At 45.3% G+C, this 18629-nt stretch overlaps 1 protein-coding gene across 1 annotated transcript in view; it reads left to right on the forward strand.

Moving 5' to 3' along the window:
• Positions 1–18629, forward strand: part of LOC109853761 — a 42306-nt gene that overhangs the window by 12832 nt on the left and 10845 nt on the right. Inside the window, exon 3 of the mRNA XM_020426156.1 lies at positions 5289–5375. Coding sequence (XP_020281745.1) covers positions 5289–5375 — 87 coding nt within the window. The remainder of the gene's footprint in view (positions 1–5288; positions 5376–18629) is intronic.

Raw genomic sequence — 18629 nt, forward strand, 5'->3', positions numbered from 1 at the left:
CGAGAGAAACAGTGAGTGACTTTGATGAGTTGATTTTATATTTACGTTTTGCTCGCACGAACAATACGTAAACTTCGGTTTTTTGTCTTCTATATATTTTGATTTTTAGGTGAACGTAACATCGAACAGAAAGAAAATCACAATCGGAAATGTATTTATGTATTTTTATCTCACTATGTGGTGGATTTTTGCACGTGCCACTTGTTGTCTGAGACAAGTCACCCGGCATATATATATATATATATATATGGTAGTTGCGCAAATTTCTCTCTCAACGAATACAACGAAGGACACAACGCCGCGCAGTCCCTTTCAAACGCGCGAGGACAAACATCGCCGCGTATCCCGCGGTTACGCGGTTTTACGTTTTTAATTCAGCGACGCGTTTGTCCCTCCTTGTTACAACTTAGATCTGTTTTCACCACGGTAATTTGTCTTTCCTGCTACGTACTCTACATTGCAAATGAGGCGGAGTGAACATATTCACGCGCGATCTTTCGCGGAAAAAGATAAACGTAAAAATGCGCGGAAAAACGTCAACAGCAGCCGTCAGTGCGTGTACTCGCGCTGATAAAGCGCAAATGTTTCCTGAAGGAAACAAAGAAATGGATCGTCTCTGTCGTTTTATCGCAAAAAAAAAAAGAACACGATTTTAATCTCGTGAAAAGAGAAATCTCAACTTTGTCAGAGAGAAAAAGAGATCGGGAAAAAGATAGAAAAAATATTTTAAAACATCATGTTCTTTAAAATTCGTCGCTAATGGATATTATCTCGTCACGGGAATGCTTTCGGAACTTCGGCGCGCGCAATCTTGAAGGAAAGCAAAAGATGTTCGATACGTCTACACCGGGAGAGGTTAAGGGCACCGGTGTAAGGGTTTCTTAGCGCCAGCTCGAGAGAGGCGGGGGCAAGGGAGAAGGGAAAGGGAGACCGACTTTACAGCGGTAACACGGGCCCTGAGTACCAGCGGACGGTGGGCGCCTGTCGCCTGGCTTTTACGCTTGCCTACCCGCATCGGCGTCCTTGAATACATCCCTTCTCCGCTTCCTTCCGTCCTTCTCGCTCTTTCTCGCCCTCTCCGGTCCGGTCCCTCCGTCCGGACCTTCTCTGTCCCTCGCTGCTCTCGTCTGCTCGCCCCGATCTCCTTCCCACTCCTTCTATCTCTCGCGTCGTCTTTTGCTGCTCTCTTTGCTCGAAAGAGCAAACTCAAGCACGCACATTCTGCTCCTCCCCTTACTGCCAATTCTTAAGCTTCTTTCTGCGCTCTCTTCCTCGTTTATCCCGTCTTCTGCCTACCGCGCGTTTACTCAATATTTCTTCCTCCCCTCCCTCCTCTCGCGGAACGAATAGGTACTACGTTTATGTTCGCCGCCGACAACAAACTTGTAAACAGTATTGATTCAATGACACGTAACTTATTTTACGTGATGAAAATACGTGGAATGTTAAAGGATAAAAATTGACGCGGGGAAGTGTGTGCTTTATCGTCGAACTTCTCGATGAAGAACCTGTCGCGAAATTTGTGAGGAAACGCGTGCTTATCGGCAACTTGGCGGTAGAAACTGCATATTCGTATAATGAAACCTCTCTCTGTCTCTCTCATCCTCCTCTCCCTCGTCTTCGCTCGAGCGACCGCCGCGAGTCGCCGGGCGACGATCGGCGGGAGTGGCTCTCTCGCATTCCGGTGCCCCGGCTTCGCCGTAGCGAACGCGCCGGCAGCGTTTGCGAGCGGAGCACACCGAGAGCGAGTGGTGTGCGGCGAGGCACGTCGATTTCCGGATCGGAGAAGCCCGACGAGATGCCGCGTTTGATGATCCGTCGGCGAGATCCTAATTCGATGCAGCTTTGCCCGCTCGCTGTATAATGTTATAATCCTCTCTCCTCGACGAGAGAGCGCGCATCGCACAAGTGCGCCACACGGCGCATTATAATGCGTGACGTCTCGCACGGTTCTCCCAATGTCACGACATTCAACGTCGCGCAAACGCGATCCACCTTGCGACGATACTCGGAATTTGCGGTAGGTACGTAATGTGCGTAGGTGTTCACGATATTACGATCTGTCGAAGATTCAAAACAAAGACCGCGCAAAAAGAAATTACCTAAAATTGTAAGAATCACGCGTGAAAAACAAAAAAATAAATTCGTAAATTCAACGAGAAAGTGAGCGACGTTCAACGCGCAGAAAAAAATATAGGGACAGATATATGTAATTAAAGCGGCGAAAGAGTTATAAGAGGAAGAAGAAAGAATAAATACAAAATAGTGGCGTGTCTCGTCGAGGAGGCGAAGATACCGGCGGCGACTCTTCTTTTTCTCCTCTTTCTTCTTCTTCTTTTTCTTCTCTTCTTCTTCTTTGTCGTCTTTTTCTCTCTCTTGCCGGGTATCTTTCCCCTAAGCCAAAGCCTATAATTCACAAATCCGCTCACCTTGGTTGTGCGAGCGAGCAGCAAGCGGTGGAACACACGCGGTGGCGCCGCCGGTCGAATCTTCCGCCTGGCTATATATTTTTGCAAACTCGGCGGTGACACTATCTCACAGATTCGCGCGGCACTTAACGGCTTACGGTGACACGCGTAATTCGTGGAATTATATTTACGTTCCCTTTGTGGAGTGACTCGCGTGCCAAAAACCGCGCGCAGCGAGCTCACTCTCTCCGTCGACTTTGTAAATATAATGTATTTGCACGGCAGCGCGCTGTTTTATATACGGTACAATATGTATGTGTGTATATATATATATATATATATCGGACGCTGACTGACAGCGAGCGTATAAATAAAACCGCGTTTGTGTGTTAATTTGTTCCTTATCTGTCGGACAAATATTTGCGCCCGATGTTCGTCCGAGCGCTCCGATTGTGTTCGCGTCGCGCGTGAATCCAAAAAACTGTGAAAATTCACCCGAGATTAAACGACTATTCAATATTTTATTTTTCGTACTTTTTGTTTTTTATTTTTTTTAGTTCCGCCAGCAAGTTTACATACGTGTTGGAGAAACTTGTCCGTTTCTTTTATTCGATGAAACTTATTATTCTGGTTCAACCAGTTATATAGCGAAAGCAAAAAAAAAAAAAAAACATAAAGAAATAAATCAGCTTCTTGCTAATCAGAAACGAGAGGATGTTTCGGTAATATATTCATCGTCTCAATCGTTTTTAGTAATGAAGTGTGTTACATAATCGGATGGTATTAAAATTAGTTTTTTTAATTAAGAGACGAGCAAAAAACAACATTTATTTAATCAAGAGAGATGTCAGACGAGTTTTGAGATTTTATTTATTAAACAATTGTGGATATTAGTCCCCTCTCTTTGTCTGAAATAAAACAGGACGAATATTTGACGAGAAGAGAGTAAGGGAGAACTTCTCCTGCGAATTTTGCTTGACGCGACAGCGTGAGCGGCAGATTTTTAAATAATCTCATCCTAAAAATAGACGACTGTCTTCTAGATCCTTGAAACCACTTTCTCGCTCCTGGCCTCTCGTCGCCGCTTCTAATGTCTCAAGCTGCGAAGGGGCAGGAAATGGTCCTCCCGCAGGAATCGAGTCTCTGGAATCCAAAAGGAATGTAACCGCTCTCAGACTTGTTCGTCTGACGTCACCCTCTCTTTTAGTGAATGGACTCCGGGCTCTTTCTCTTGTGTCTATCCCTAAAACTAAAACTGTTAGTGCATGCCACCGATTCTCGAGAAAGAATTCGACTCTCATGTAATATAAACTCTTCGAAAATATTCGCGGCAAGTATTTCACGGGATAAAGTATTTTCCTTCGGGAAACTATTGTTGTTCATTTATTTAAGTAAATTTAATATTTGTTACATTTTGATAAAATTTAATTTGATAAAAATAATGACTCGATTTAATTAGCAAAATGTTAAATGGAAATACTAATATATACTATACGTGGATAAAAATAGTGAAACAGTGGGTTTTTCGAAAAAGACAAACACATCGCGACAAACAAAACACAAACAAAAAGCGAGGAGAAAGAAACAAGTGAAACATACATTAAAATCAATACGTAGGACGTTTACGAGGAAAACGAACAGATTAGCATTGTTTCGTTTCAAATTAGCCGACCATTCCGCTTGTTATATGAGGCTTTTGCCACGGCGTACGCGAATAAATTATCCCGTCCCGGGCGAATCATTATTTCGGACGATTCTGTCACCTCCTTTGTGGTCACCGCCACGAGCGGGAGAGAGCGAGAGTTGTGAATTTTCGCGAGGGGGACTATGAATCACGCGGTTGGCGATTACCTTGGCCATTTCTGTCTGTCTCTTCTGGCCCGCGGAAATCGTTGCGCTTAATTATCGTCGTTCCCCCCCGCGACCGATCGAGAATTCCTTGCAAATAGTCAGCGGCCATTAATCGCAATGCCAGCTTTACACGCATTCTGCGTACGTATAGCTGCATCAAGAAATGAATCAAGTAGCCTCGCTATTAATCCTTCCTCTTTTTGTTTTGACAAATAAATAGAAAAGAGATTTGTTTGCCATATCCGCGGCAACTCTCTTCTCTTCCTCTGTACCTGTCGCTTTTCTTCGCAAGTTCGTCGTGACACAGGACGCCGGTGACAAATCATTTTACCATTGACACGGTGCGCAATCTCAAAGACGCGTCGCGTCGTCGCGCACCTGCGCCGAATCGAATTTATCTTTTCCGTCTGATGAAGCGGAGAAATCCGAGACTAGGTAATTACGTTAATTATCAGAGAGAGAGAGAGAGAGAGAGAGAGAGAGAGAAAGACGCCGAGTTGTGCGCGTATATCAGTCACATATAAAATCTACGCGGAATAATCTCTTTGTGTGTTCGTATCCCCCGGATGCAATAAGTCCTCTCTAAGTGTGTAACGCGCGCGCGACGAGATTTTTCACTCGTCTTTCGCACATCGAGAGTCTCACACCTAACCGCGCGATAACAGACACCGCTGTTTCGTGACGATGCATTACGCTGCAAAATTCGTTCGTATCGCGTGTAATTCCAAGATACACACTTTTTTTCGCGCGTGTTTTTCATCTCCCCGTCCTTTGAGCGCAACGATTACAAGTGATTGCGTATTCGTTATTCTTCTTTAGTCCGGAAAAAAAAGAGAAAACAAACAAACAAACTTACCGCGCGTGTGCTTGCGAGAGAGTGTGACTGTGTGTGTGTATGTGTGTGTGTATGTGTGTGTGTGCGCGCGCGAGAAAAGAGAGAAAGAAATTTATAAGAGCGGAGAGAAGAAGAAAATAGTCTTGAGCGCGCGAGGAAAGCATCTTCTCAAGGGGTTGTCCGTTTATTTTCAGATTGCGCGCCCAGCGAGGGGGATCAACGTCGGTGCAAAAACAGCACGCCCCTGCCACTTCCCGGCTCGCTTACCACCAACGGAGAAGGTAACTATGTCCTCAAGGTTATACGTATCCCATATGTGCGCCGATCTCGTGACAAGAGATATACGGGGTGTCCCGTAAAAGTCGTTATAACGGTAGAGAAAGAGAAGATATAGAGAACGAATTGTTTCGCGAATAACGAGTCGAGTTTAAGACACAAAATTTCGGAAGAACAAAACGATTCTCACGGTCGTCGACGATCTCAATTCTCTCTCTCTCTCTTTGTTATCGGCTTAAATGTGGATAATTTGAAAACAAATTATCCACATTTAAGCCGATTTTTTTAACTGATCTATTTGTAATTGATGAAATAACACGATCGATTTCTTCACTTTTCTTTCACGAAAAAGACTTTGAAATTTTTTTTTTTTTAATTGCCGCATGTTGTCAGATTTAAAATCGTATATATCTAATTTTTACATGCATAAGATTCGAATAGAGAAAGAAAGATTCGAGTTTATTTTCTGTAGCTCATAAAGATTCTCTCTCCACCTGCACCGAACTTATATACGCTTTTTGCTCGTATATTCTTCGCGTTTGAAATACGTCGCCGTGTATATGTGATAACGATTTAGCCATCGGGGTCCGCAAGGTTTTCTCGAAAGGGCAGGGTTGATGCATTACTTACCGTGTCGGCCGCGACGGTCGTCGAAGAAATTTCCTCAGCACGCACGTTCCACGGGGCTGACGTGCGCGTAGGTTTTCACGCATGACGCACCGCACGGATCGCGAACTCGTCGTTTTTCGATCCGCTCTCGGTGTGCTGCTCGCCGCGTTCGCTGCCGCTGCTGTTGCTTCGTGGAACGCCTGAAACGCTTTTGGCCCCGGCCAGAACGAACGAGGAAAGTGATCGTGCGCTCTGCTCTCTCACCGCGGAGCAGCAGGCTCGCGCACGATGATTATTCTCGTTTCACCGCAACCCGTTGTATATTCGATCATTTTTCGCCGTTACGCCATCGAAAATCCGGCGCGCTACTTCTTTTCCGTAAACCGAAGACGTAGACAGTGACGGTAAAAACAAAATAGCAGAAATCGAAAAAATTTCATATAACAGAAATCAAGATCGAATATCACTTTAATTTGATTAACAATTTAGAAGAATTTTGTTTTAAAAACATTTACTACATATTCTACAAGTAAGTATTATACAGTTCGATTTGTTTACATTCGATCGAGTTTTCACGTCGTCGCTGCGAAAACACGATCGAAGCAAAATATTACGAACAACAATGACGGCGAGGGTTTTTCTCGCTCGTCGAGGTCTTTACTTTTACTATCTGCCTTTGCCAATGCAAAGGCCAGTGCTCTGACGACGTCGGACGCACTACCGAGCCGGCAACAAATTACGCACTATATATCCGGACACTTTTTGCGATCTTACGAGAATAAGAGCGACGCGCACAATCTTGGAATATTCTTACAGGAACTGTGATTCATTTATTTTTAAATAAATTTCTAAATAATTTATTTTAAATATTCTAATATATTAATCAGGCAGAAAGCAAATCTCTGTCGCAGTGTAAAATATGTAAATACAAAATCATGCGTGTATTATATTTCTTGTAAAAAAAAACAGAACTTACAAGCGCGCGTTTCTCGTCGGATCGCGGGTTCGGAATTTCTGATACACACACAGAGAGTAACGTTATGCAAATGCTCGCTCGTCCTGTCATCAGAGGGAGCTTTTCTCATTTTTTTTACCGGAAACGAGAATCGCGTCGTGACGCGATTGCGACTTTCGTCGGCTTAGCAAGTGTTACGTATATATAGTCTCGCGCGATATCGCACGCGGCTATAATATAATACGCGAATACTGTGAAATTGAGAGTCGGGGTGCGGATGGTGCGGAATCATAAGCACGCGCTTGCGCGCGCGGCTTTTTTATTTGAGCCAGTTATAGATAGAACGTTGCTGCTGCTTCCGGGACGGGAACAGAAATATCAGAATTCAATCGAGCGCGTATCCAGCTCTCTTTTCGCGCGAATCGAGAAAATCTTTCGAAAATTAACAAATCCGTTTATAATTTCTAAAATAAAACGCACAAAGAAAGTGAGGACATTGACGTTTATTTTTTAGTGTATCATCGATAATACCGATTAAATCCGAGAAGTTTATTTGTCGATACAAAATCTTTTGTTTCGCGAAATACGAACCAGAAAGAAAACAGATACAGAATCCTGTTGCCTGTTTGCGTCGTCGATCCGTCAAAATGTGCGTCGTCGTCGGGTCGAGTTGCATCCACGGGCGGCAGGACGAGAGGAAAAAGTAAGGTCGCGCAGGAATACAACAAGAAGGAAAGAGAGAAAGGAAGTCGGCTCCCGGGATGCGAGGCAGGTTTGAGAATGGCACGATAGGTCGGGCCGGCTAAGGTGGGTGGTATTCGGCGCGACTGTTTGAGGGAACAGGGGGACCCCTGGCGCCAGACAGCTGCCGCGTGTCTCGACCTCGCTCGCTTGCTCGCTCACTCGCTCGTTCGCCTGTGCTGCTTCGGACTCACTTTTCTCCTCGTCCGTCTCGTCGCGCCGCTGCTTCTCTCTCTTTCTCTCTCTCTCTCTCACTCTTTTTCTCCGCCTCGCTTCGTCCCGTCTTGCCTTTCGTATCCATACGTGCCATACGTTGTATGTATATGTATGAATATATGTACGTGTACATGCACCTACGTGCCCGACTCGGTTCGCTATTTTATTGATTTATTTTGGCGCTAGTCTTTCTCTCTCTTTTCGTCTCTTCCTTCGCTGCTCGCTTTAGCTGCCGCGTCCGTCGCCGTGCCGCCTTCGTGCTGACGATCGATCGAAATGCGTCCGTTTAGCTTCTCGAGAACGGAGTTGTTCGATTTTTAACTTATTTTCGAGATTCTTTAGATTAAAATTAATCATGGATTATTCACAATTTTAATTCAATTGTTATTTTTATTCAGTTATTTTTTGACGAGTAGTTCGAAATTATTTCTATGCTTTTTTTTATTATATTGTTATATTTATTGTGTGTTATTGCATTTGACATACACACATACAAAGTCAGTTTTCTCTCCGCGTTTCTGATTCTCGCAAGCGCCGAAGCTCTCGCTTTTCGCGACAATAAAAAAGCTCCGCGTGTGTGCCCCCCTACGTCCACCTACGCGCGACTCTCGAGACAACTCGCGGGCGTGCGCGTTAGCCGACCAGCTTGTTGTGCGCGAATATTTCACGTCGTAGGTTCGGCTATTGCAACATGTTGCGTGTGGGTGCTGCCCATGCGTGCGGAGGAGAGGCACGCGGATATATCCCGGCATCGTATAAAAGCAACAGGTTGCTCGTGTCCGCTTCTCTCCTTCGTCGCGACGTCGCCGCCGGTCCGGAACACACCCTCCTCATCCTCCTCACTCCGTCTGGATATTCCCTTCTCAATGGGGAAAATCATTGTCGGCGCCATCCCCCGGTCGTAACGCGATAAACGAGGTAAATAGACACGGACCGGTTCCATTCATCAGATCCCGGGAGACCGTTTTACTGAATTGGTGTCCCGTCGCGAGGCGTCTCATTCGTTCTTTGCTCCCAGAGACAAAAGTGTCAATATAGCGTGTCTCGAGACCACTTTGAGCCCGCAACAGATCGTTAATGGTAATGTTTATGTCAGAAAATGTCTTGAAGAAAACAAGATGTCATCGTAATATTTAAAAAGCATGTAACATCAAAGTTCAGATTCTGCATAATACATTTTTTTTGTCTACGTGAATTTAAAACGCGTACGTAAATGTATTCTTTTTATTATTGTTTGTAGTTTTTTATTGTTTGTTGTTAATAATTACGACAATATGTATACGCTAATGTTTTATTGTGAAATAAGAATACGGAGTGCTCAACGGGAAGAGAATGTCGAGCTTTTAACAAGATTGTTTGTTGCAATATTTATTTCTTGCGGGTACAAATATTTTGTTTTGAAGACAAATGTTTTCTACAAGTGATTCCGACAAAAGAGTCAAAGAGATTTTTCGAAGGATCCTTAAAGAGTTTTTTTTCAGTACGTTCGGAAAAGATAGAGACCGCAATTTTTTTCCTATATAATATTTAAACCTACGTTGAGGTCAACGAGTTTTGTGAAGAATGTGTGGATTACTATTTTTTTTTTTTTTTTACTTCCGAACATGTTCAAAAGTTTATTGTAGATAATTCTGAAAACTGTACGTGATACAATAACTGATACTCTTGTTTTTTCTATCGCCGTCATATTGAGAGCAATAAAGAATCGTTTTTAAAAAGTCGTTAGGTTCTATAAGAGCTAACGGGAAAACAAGTTCGTTGAGTAGAAAAACAAGTGGAAGAGTTAAAGCGCTTCAATTAGCTGCCTCGACGCGTTTGGCCGCAAAGTCTATCATTTCTAGACTTTGCAGTCATCATGATTCATCTAACTCGCTCGTTCCTTCTAGATTCCTCGTCATTAGTAATTACAGATTCTTTGAAAGCCTAATTGTCTTACCAATCGTTTGCTCTTTTTGTTTCTTGCTTTCATTAAATTTATGTCAAAAAAAAAAAAAAAAAAAAAAAAAAAAAAAAAAAAAACCATACAAGGAAATTCACGCTTGTGTTTTTACAATTACGATTATCAAATCATTGTAAAAGTAAATCGCTCGTAATTCCGTTCTTTGACAAAAAAAAGATAGAAAGCGGAAAATTTTTCGACCGTTGCTATTACTAGAAATTGATTTTGTTCCAAGTAAACAAAGTTGTTCTTAGCTCGATTTAGATGAGAGATAATCTGTCAGTAAACACACGTACGCCAATATGTTATAGCGTACGTACAATGCACCAATTATTCGCTCAAGTTTCCTGTCAGCGTGCCAACGTTCTTACGTCTGTGCATTTTTTTTTTTTTTTCAGCAATCTTGAAATCTAACACGACGTATGTGATGTATCTACTTTTAATTCTTAAAAGTTTATTTTTTTGTTATTACAGTTAAAACGAGTTTTAATAATTTTTAGAATAAATTATCATAGAATTGCGACACATCGTTTTGCGATTTTGTTCTGACACGTGCGCGCAAAAGTGAAAATATTGTCTGTAGAAGCATTGAAGTCAAATGTACATGCCTTTCTATATCTCGTTTGTCGTCAATTTCGAAGAAATATTCGCGCGTGCCGCGAGTTTAAAGAGAGAGATGATTTTGTTGGTTCGAACGTTGGAGTCACGGAGGGCGACGGACGATTGCACACGAGCCGGCTGTCAATGGAAAAGAGCTAAAGCGGCTAAGTGACGGCTCACGCACACGCGCACGCGGCGAGGAACGCCATGAAATCGAATTGGATCAGGCCACTTGAGTGGGAATGAAATCGCGGCGCGAAATAAGCCTCTTAATAAAATGACGGATTGATTGCCCCTCGTCGACATCGTCGTCTTCCTCCTCCTCCTCCTCCTCCTCCTCCTCTATCACCATCACAACCACCTCCTCCTCTTCGTAGTCGAGTGCAAAGAGCGGGAATGAAACGGAGAACGAGTATCGCGAGTCGCAAAGCGGTCTGGTGTCCCTCCCGCTATTTCTTTCTTTCTCTCTTTCTCTCTCTCTCTCTCTTTCCCTTTCTCCTGACTATAGTGAGAGATCTATTCGGGTCGACGGCCCCGATCTTTCGATCGAGCGAAAATAGATCCAGAAGTGCTCTTCTTTAACTGTATATTCGAGAGCATCGTTTACGCCTGCTCGTGTGCATTTGCGAAAAATGCTCGCGAGTCGCGGGTTTACGCGAAGTGTTTTTTCTGTCCCCGAGTCTCGTCGCTGCTCTTCCGAATTTTTAATCGGCGTTTCGCGCCGATTCGTTTCTATTTTTACGCTGCGCTGTTTTACATGAGAGTTTTTTTGCTCCATCGCGATTGTGTGTGTATGGCACATACGGAGGTTCTGTTTCGGAGGACCATCATCAAGCGGCACAGTACCTCCGCCGCGAGCGGAGTTTACAAGCGAACGTGATCGCGATGCTTATCGATAACATTATTGACCTATATAATTACGTCGAGTATCTTCGAGGAATAATTTGCATACACCAAGCGCGCGGAACAGAAACGGAGAGGCGCGTTTGCGCTCACTCGCAAGAGGCTTAACTCTCCCGTAACGAGAAGACTCCACCACCACAGCTGTGTATATGAATACATAGGCTCGCGTAAGATGGGGCGGGGAAAAGATGAGTGCATAAATACCGGCGTAAATTATAATACAATCCGGTTTATGACCACCGCCGCTATATCTCGTCGCGCCGAGATAATCGGCTCGCTCATTGTCCGTGGGATCGTTACTTTGTCGTCGTTAAATTAATAATTAAATTACACCGCGCGGCAGGGCCGCCGGCGGCGTCGCTTGCGATGCGGAATGATCGTTGAAAAAAAAAAAAAAATAAAAGATAGGAGAAGAGATAGGAGAAGAACCGAGAGAGAAAGAGAAAGAGAGAGAGATACGCCGAGACCATCTGTCAAAGTTCGCGTGCTCTTCCGAGAAGTTCGCTCTCACGCCTCCTTCTTTATCGAATCGAGTATTTCAATCAACAGCCTCCGATGTTACGAGACGCGATCGAGGCGAAATTGCATCAACAAACGCACCGCTTCGCTCTCTCATTGAGACAATAAAAAACGTGTGAATTTTGCGACGTATGCGCTTTTGCGGTATAAATCCACGTGTGTGAATAAACAATTGAATGGATAGATGTAGAATCTAGAGAGTTGCATCTCTTTTCGCGCGCTCTTACAGAGAGAACGAGAGTTTATTTTATTATCATGACTTTAGAAAGCTCATGTATAAAATTACAAATGCGTATAATTAATATTTAGAGTATAGAAAGCGCGTCTTCGCACGCACACCGTGTTCTTCTTTTTTTCTTTTTTTTTTTTTTATGAAAAAAGTTCGACGATCCCGCGGGCTTCGGAGAAAAATTGATTTCGTCGTTCTTCCTCGAACTAACGCTTTGTGTGAACAACGTTCGTCGCGTATTTGGACTCGGACGAGGCGGGCAGACATTGCGTATCGTGTTTACGCTCGGCTGGTGCGCGCTTGTGGGCAAGCGCGACGTGCGGAGAGATAGAAAGAACAAGTAGCAGCGTTTGAGAGTGCGATCGAAGCGCGACGGGGAAGAGAAAATAGAGATCAGCGTTCGTGAGAGGGAAAGAGAGAGATTGAAAGATTGCGCAGAGAGGCAGAGAGACGGACTCGTGGGGAATTGAGCCCCGCGCTCCAGATTTTTTTTTTTTTTTTTTTTTTTATCGTCGATTTCGAGCCGTCGAACGAGACGCGGCGACGCGACCGAGTCTATTTTTCGCTTCGTCGCTCTGTAATTAAAGTAATTAGTCGTGCGGTTCGCGAATTAATTTTTTGCATAAAAAAGTCAATAACAACCTCGGTTCTAATAACGTAATATCTTTGTGATAATTGATAAAAAAAAAAAAAAAAAACATAGGTTTCTGTCTATTCATTGTGTTGTCGAAGCAATTTTTACACTCCGAGGTTCCATAATCCTCAAAATGTGAAAGAATTTAACGTCGTCAATGCTGCGTTGATTAATAAATATGTTCTCTCTGTGAGTCACGGTTAAGTCATTTGGCGCACTATCTGCGATTTTTCAGCCGAATGATAAATCGAGAGGCGATAACTCTCGTGGCATCTCGCGGCACGAAAGTTGCTGGCAGGTCTTCTCTCGTCTTCTTCTCATTTATCTTCTTTATAACGACGATATATACTACGGAGAAAATGACACCGTTCATCGAATATCGCGGAAAATTGTTATTCAATTTAGAGACGCGAGAAACGCGCGCGCGCGCGCGCGCGTGAGCGTGCGAGAATTAATTGATTCGTTTGATTACGTACTCGTTTGATTACGATGTTTTTTTTTTCTTTTCGCTGAATTCGCTTCGCGTAAACATCGAACGTTGAAAATATTAGGCGCTTGCGCGCCACACAAGAAGTTTGCATAGCTGGCGTGTGTGTACGCTGGCGTTGTGCGCGATTATCGATATCGAATGTGTCGATCAATAGAAAGGTGTTCGCCTCGCGCAGGAGACACGCGCTCGCTACTGTTGCCATAAGTTACGCCTCGTCGTCCCGCTCAGCGCCAAAAGGATTAAAGAATCGCGGCCTCGCGACATGTTTTGTAACTATTAATAGAAGATAAAAAATCCTTCGAGAAGCGAGCGAGAACGACTTGTGCGCGCACACGCGCTTTCTTTTGCGTCTCGGCAATTTAGCTGCGAACGGTGGTGATTTAACGGAGCTTTATTATTTTATTATGGCGTGCGGCCGCGAGGGTTCCCGTACACACAAGCACACGCGCGCGCGCGCGTGTTCAGATCGCTATCGCGATGATTAGATGTTAATTCGCGGCTCCGAACGAATCTCTCCGTGATTCGTATTTTCGCGTTCGAAGATACACTCGACGATTATATATTACACACATAATATTACACCTAGTTGCGGTGACGGCGTGACTTATCTGTGAGACTATCAGATCAGTCTCTTCACATTTTACGCGTCGTGGTGCTTAGCGGATTCCCGAAGTCTCGCTTTTTGATGGCTATGTGATTAGCCGTGCACACAATGTACGTGTTTCCACGAAAACCGAAACACGCTGAAAGCAAGTGAACGAATTTCGCGCGCGTTATCGCGCATGATAGCGGGAATATAAATACTGATGATTGACACGATGAGTGATAAAAGCTCTAACAAATGCACAAGAGGATTTGTGGTATGAAATATATCGAGTGTATTATAGAAAAAATTGATAAACATAGTAGTCTGTCGACGACGACGACGACGACGACGACGATGACGACGACGACGACGATGGCGATCGTGAACAAACCCCTCCCTATTGTCCATCGGAGCGATATGCGCGATTACGAACGCGCATGCCGTGCATCACGCGATACGCGTGTCGCACGCGAATATACGTGGAATGAAAAAAATATGAAGGTCGTTTGCAGGAATTCCGTCGGTGCAACGACACTCCACTCGTCGTGGAGATGTCCGTGAAGGCGATCGATAGTTTTTCACTGACCTTTGATTTACCCGAAGAACTCGAATCTCAAAACAATATCGCGAACAAAAAATGAGAAGAAAGAAAAAATTGTAAATAGATTCAATTGGTTTAGTTTATTTGTTTAGAGATGAGTTTTTTCTTTGCAAAGATCGAGCGCACAGCTCGATTGATAGCGATTATAATTCGATCGAGAACGTTTGTGACTACCGTCACGTACTGCTGTACGGAACGCGATTCCGACGTTGCGGAAGTTCGCGACGAGACGGAACCGCGCGCAACGAAAGAAGTCGCGATTACGCGCCTTCGAATCGATATCGCGCGAGCGAGCGGTTAAATTACTCGCGTCAGAAAAGCGGCGGGACGGACGCGCGCTCTTCTTCCGACGCGACGCGTCCGTACACAAGCGCGCACTTTCGCCGCCTCGAAAGTCGTTACGGAGTTGGCATTCCTTTTCCGCCGTTAGGGGCGCGCCGACGACGCGGTGATTTATCTATGACGCTACAACGCGCATTATCGTTTTCTTTTTTTAACTTTTTTTTTTTTCCTGGAACGCGGCGCAGTTTTTTCGTGCGTGCACCGACACAACAACGATTCGAATATGAATTCCGTAATTTCCAGCGACAAATCTTCGAGTTCCTGGTTCCGATAACGCTTATCGAGAGAGGAAAGAAACGCAAGTTAACCCTGCGCAACGATAAAGTTGATCCCGCGAGTAAATCGCAAATTTATTTAATTGATTCACTCGCAACTTCTCCGCTCACGTTGTCCAAACTCTCGTAGCGCGTACGTTTCGACGTAGATTCGCATAATATGAGTTTCGAATTTCGATCGACTTGACGCGCCGCGTCATCTCGCGTCGCGAATTGTTTTGCTCGTGGTTTTCCACGAATTCGACGAGCTATTCTTCGACTTCCTCGTGCTGTCGACGCCACTGTGCGCCAGAGCGCTCTTGCAAAATTATCGAACGCCGTTTCAACGTGCGTATCTCGAACGAGCGTGCGGAGAACGAGAGATAAGGAAGAGGAAGGGAGAAGGGGGGCACGGAGAAAGAGAAGAGATCTCGGGGGGCCCACCGCGGGTGTGTGACGCGTTCGGCGAACCTGCGTAAAAAAAAAAAAGAAAGGAAAAATAATAACGATGCACCATCGTTACGCGCGTGCGTACGCGCGCATGCAAAAAAACACACATATGCGTGCACGGAGCTTCCTTTTCCACACGCACATTTCACCGTGCGTATATACAGGCGCATAAGCGTATACACGCAAGTCTGTTTGTAGAGTCCACAGAATCGGTCGGAGAGAACGACGGGGAGCCAGAAAGAGAATGGGAAGAAGACAGAAAGAGAGAGACAGGAGGGCGCTGCCGCGTGGAATGACGCGACCGCGAGAGGGATAAGGTGGCGCGCGAAAAGGATAGGAAAGTGCGTTTTGCAAGAAGAGGGACAGCGCGAGCCAGAAAAAGAGAGAGAAAGAGAAAGAGGAGTCGAGGGGGCGTAAAAGAGAGTGAGCGAACGAACGGATCGCCGTGGCGAGTCGCGCGGACGAAGATAGAAGCGCTGAACGGAGAGAGAAAGAGAGATATGACGTTAGTTAACAAGAGGGAGAAACACAGCCGAGAAGAGGACGTATAAACGAGAGAGATCAGACGGCGGTGTAAAGAGAGAGAAGCGGCTGGCGAGCGGATTGCTCGCGCGAGAAGGACGGAGGAAGAGAGTGGTTAGGCGGCGCCTGGTATGTGGCGCCTTCACTGGCGTCGGGCCATCTTTTATTCTGCCATTACAAAGCGTCAACACGTATCTCCCTTCTTGTGCGCGCGTGTGTACGTGCGCGCGCGATTACACACGCCATGTCCGATAATACATGCGCGCATGGTACTGTATTTACGCGCGCGCGCGCGCGTGTGTGTATTGTCCGTCGCTCGTCTACGCGTATCTTCTTTCGGGCGCATTGTTTGTGGACAATGACAAGAGTCTCGAGCGCGATGAAATCGACGATGACGATCATCGCTAGAAGTTCCCATCGGCCGGCCTTTTTTGGATTATACAAAAAAGTCTTTTTTTCCTCTTCGTTTACATCTTTATTTCTTTCTGTCTCTTTTTCTTTCTCTTTTTTTTTTTCGCTCGGATTCTCGCGCACAGTCTCTCGCGTTATGGGGACGTACGCTGTGAGATCTCGAGCTCTCTCGGCTCAAGAGGATCGTCGTGACGATGACGATTCCGGAGCAGCGCGCACATAGCAGCCGCTCTTTTTAGCGAGCGATCGAGTCGTGTCGAGTTCTCTGCGCTATATAGTTCGCTCTCTTTCCTTTGCCTTCTTCTTCCCACGTCCCGATTCTTTCACGGTCGGTCATTTTTTATGCGCCTCGCGCGAGTGTCCCGCGGTCACTGAATGCTCGTCTCTCCTTTCCTTCAAGTTGCTTCAGTTGCGTAGCGACTATTTTTATGCTTTTCGAAGCACAATTCGATGGTTGTTCGCGCGCAAATATATCTTTTTTCAATTTGACACACAAACACGCGCGCGATAATAAAACATTAATACGACACGTATACACTTAAAGCAACTTGACTTCTCAATGTAATTTCGACGAAAGGGTGAACGCCGGTTATTAATACCGATTCTCCGAAAACGTCTATTCACATCCACGACGCGCAAGCGGCGACGATGCAGCGGAGCGCGGACACGGCGGGTGCAGCAGCAGCAGCAGCGACGGGCGCGATGTCGATAAGGGCCAACGAAAATATAAGCGCTGCCAAGTGTCTTTTTGATCGAGCATTGCCGCCGCGCTGCCGTGCGCGCGCGCGGTAATAGAAGCGAGAGAGGTGTCTTTTTTTAGACCCTCGTGGCGCGGCCGACACTCTCCTCTTGCAAGAAGAACCGAAATAAATTGAACGATTTTATTGCGATACTATTCGCGGCGCGCCCGCCTACTTGTTTCACAATGTTCGATGCTTTGATATACGTATGTGTATGTATATATATATATATATATATGTATGTATATAAAATATGTCTACATTTCTCTTTCTTTCTCTTCTTCTCGTTCTCTCTTCCTCTTTATTCGTTTTATTCAGATTCACGTACACACAACACGCGCGCCCCGTGCGTCGTCGTCGTCGTCGTCGTCGCATTCCCCGCGGTGCGCTGCCAACCAGGCGCCAATAATATTCTCGCTGTGTACCGTTTCTCTAATATGACACGCACTTAAGCAAACAAACCGATGACTATGTCTCCGCTTACTATGCGCATACGCGCGGCGCTTACGCGCATTTCGCGTGTGTGGGAGGAGGGGCAGAGAGAAGGAAAAGGTGGGTGTGTATCCACTTCGTTAAATTTCAATAACGAACTCCCGGATTCTCGAAATTGATTGTTTTTTTTTTTTTTTTGTCGACGAAAATACGGCGGAAGAAATCAGCGATTTAATTTCGAAACTTTGGCTTCGCCAACTTGTCTCGAGCACATTTGAAATTTAACGGAAATGGCCCGAGTAATTTCGCAAGTCTAATTGTTCCGGATGAGTTCTTCTTTCGATGCTCTCTCGAAAGTGCAGCACGAGAGAGAAACTCTTATCCGAGACCAAGATCTTTATCTCGCGCGCTCGATGTCCCGGCGACGCTCTGACGCGATCAAAGTTTTTAATAAATGCATCACACGTCGTTAATCGTCGACAATCTTCAGAAACGCGATGTGTTTTCTCCTATTAAATAATTCACAACGATGCAAATGCGCTTGTAACTGGCATTTGTGTTATTATATCACTATGTGTATATATATATATATATTATGTTACCCTCGTAAAAACGTAAATATTATTTCTCTCTTTCTTTGTCGTTTTTTACATACATACGTACAACTTGTGTGCAAATTCGTCGGGAAAAAGACCGCGGGATATCTGTCTTCTCGGAATGCGCGCGATATTATTCCGCCGATATTTATGCCACGCGTGTCAAGTTTGCGTGCGCCAGTGGAACTCGACGACGGCGACGGCGGCGACGTAATGCATTCAGAACCGGACGGCTGGCGCGACGCAGGAAGAGCGAGCGGTTTATGGCTTTGTTGTTGTCTCTCTGGCAGGTCGTGCGATTTTTTTCGGATACAATCGTTCGGCGGGAAGGAATCGACTCGCGGATAGCGAGAATCCCACGTGAAAGTCAGCCGGTGCGCCTCGTCGCCGGCGCGACGGGGACGATCCTTTCCCGCTAGTCTCGTTTAAAAGGCGTCTGTCCTCGACTTGGCGACTCGCTGACGCGGTCATCCGTCGCCTCTGTGACGCG

The sequence above is a fragment of the Pseudomyrmex gracilis genome, unplaced genomic scaffold (genome assembly GCF_002006095.1).
Source record: "Pseudomyrmex gracilis isolate BER0280 unplaced genomic scaffold, ASM200609v1 scaffold_54, whole genome shotgun sequence".
In the NCBI taxonomy this organism is placed as follows: Eukaryota; Metazoa; Arthropoda; class Insecta; order Hymenoptera; family Formicidae; genus Pseudomyrmex; species Pseudomyrmex gracilis.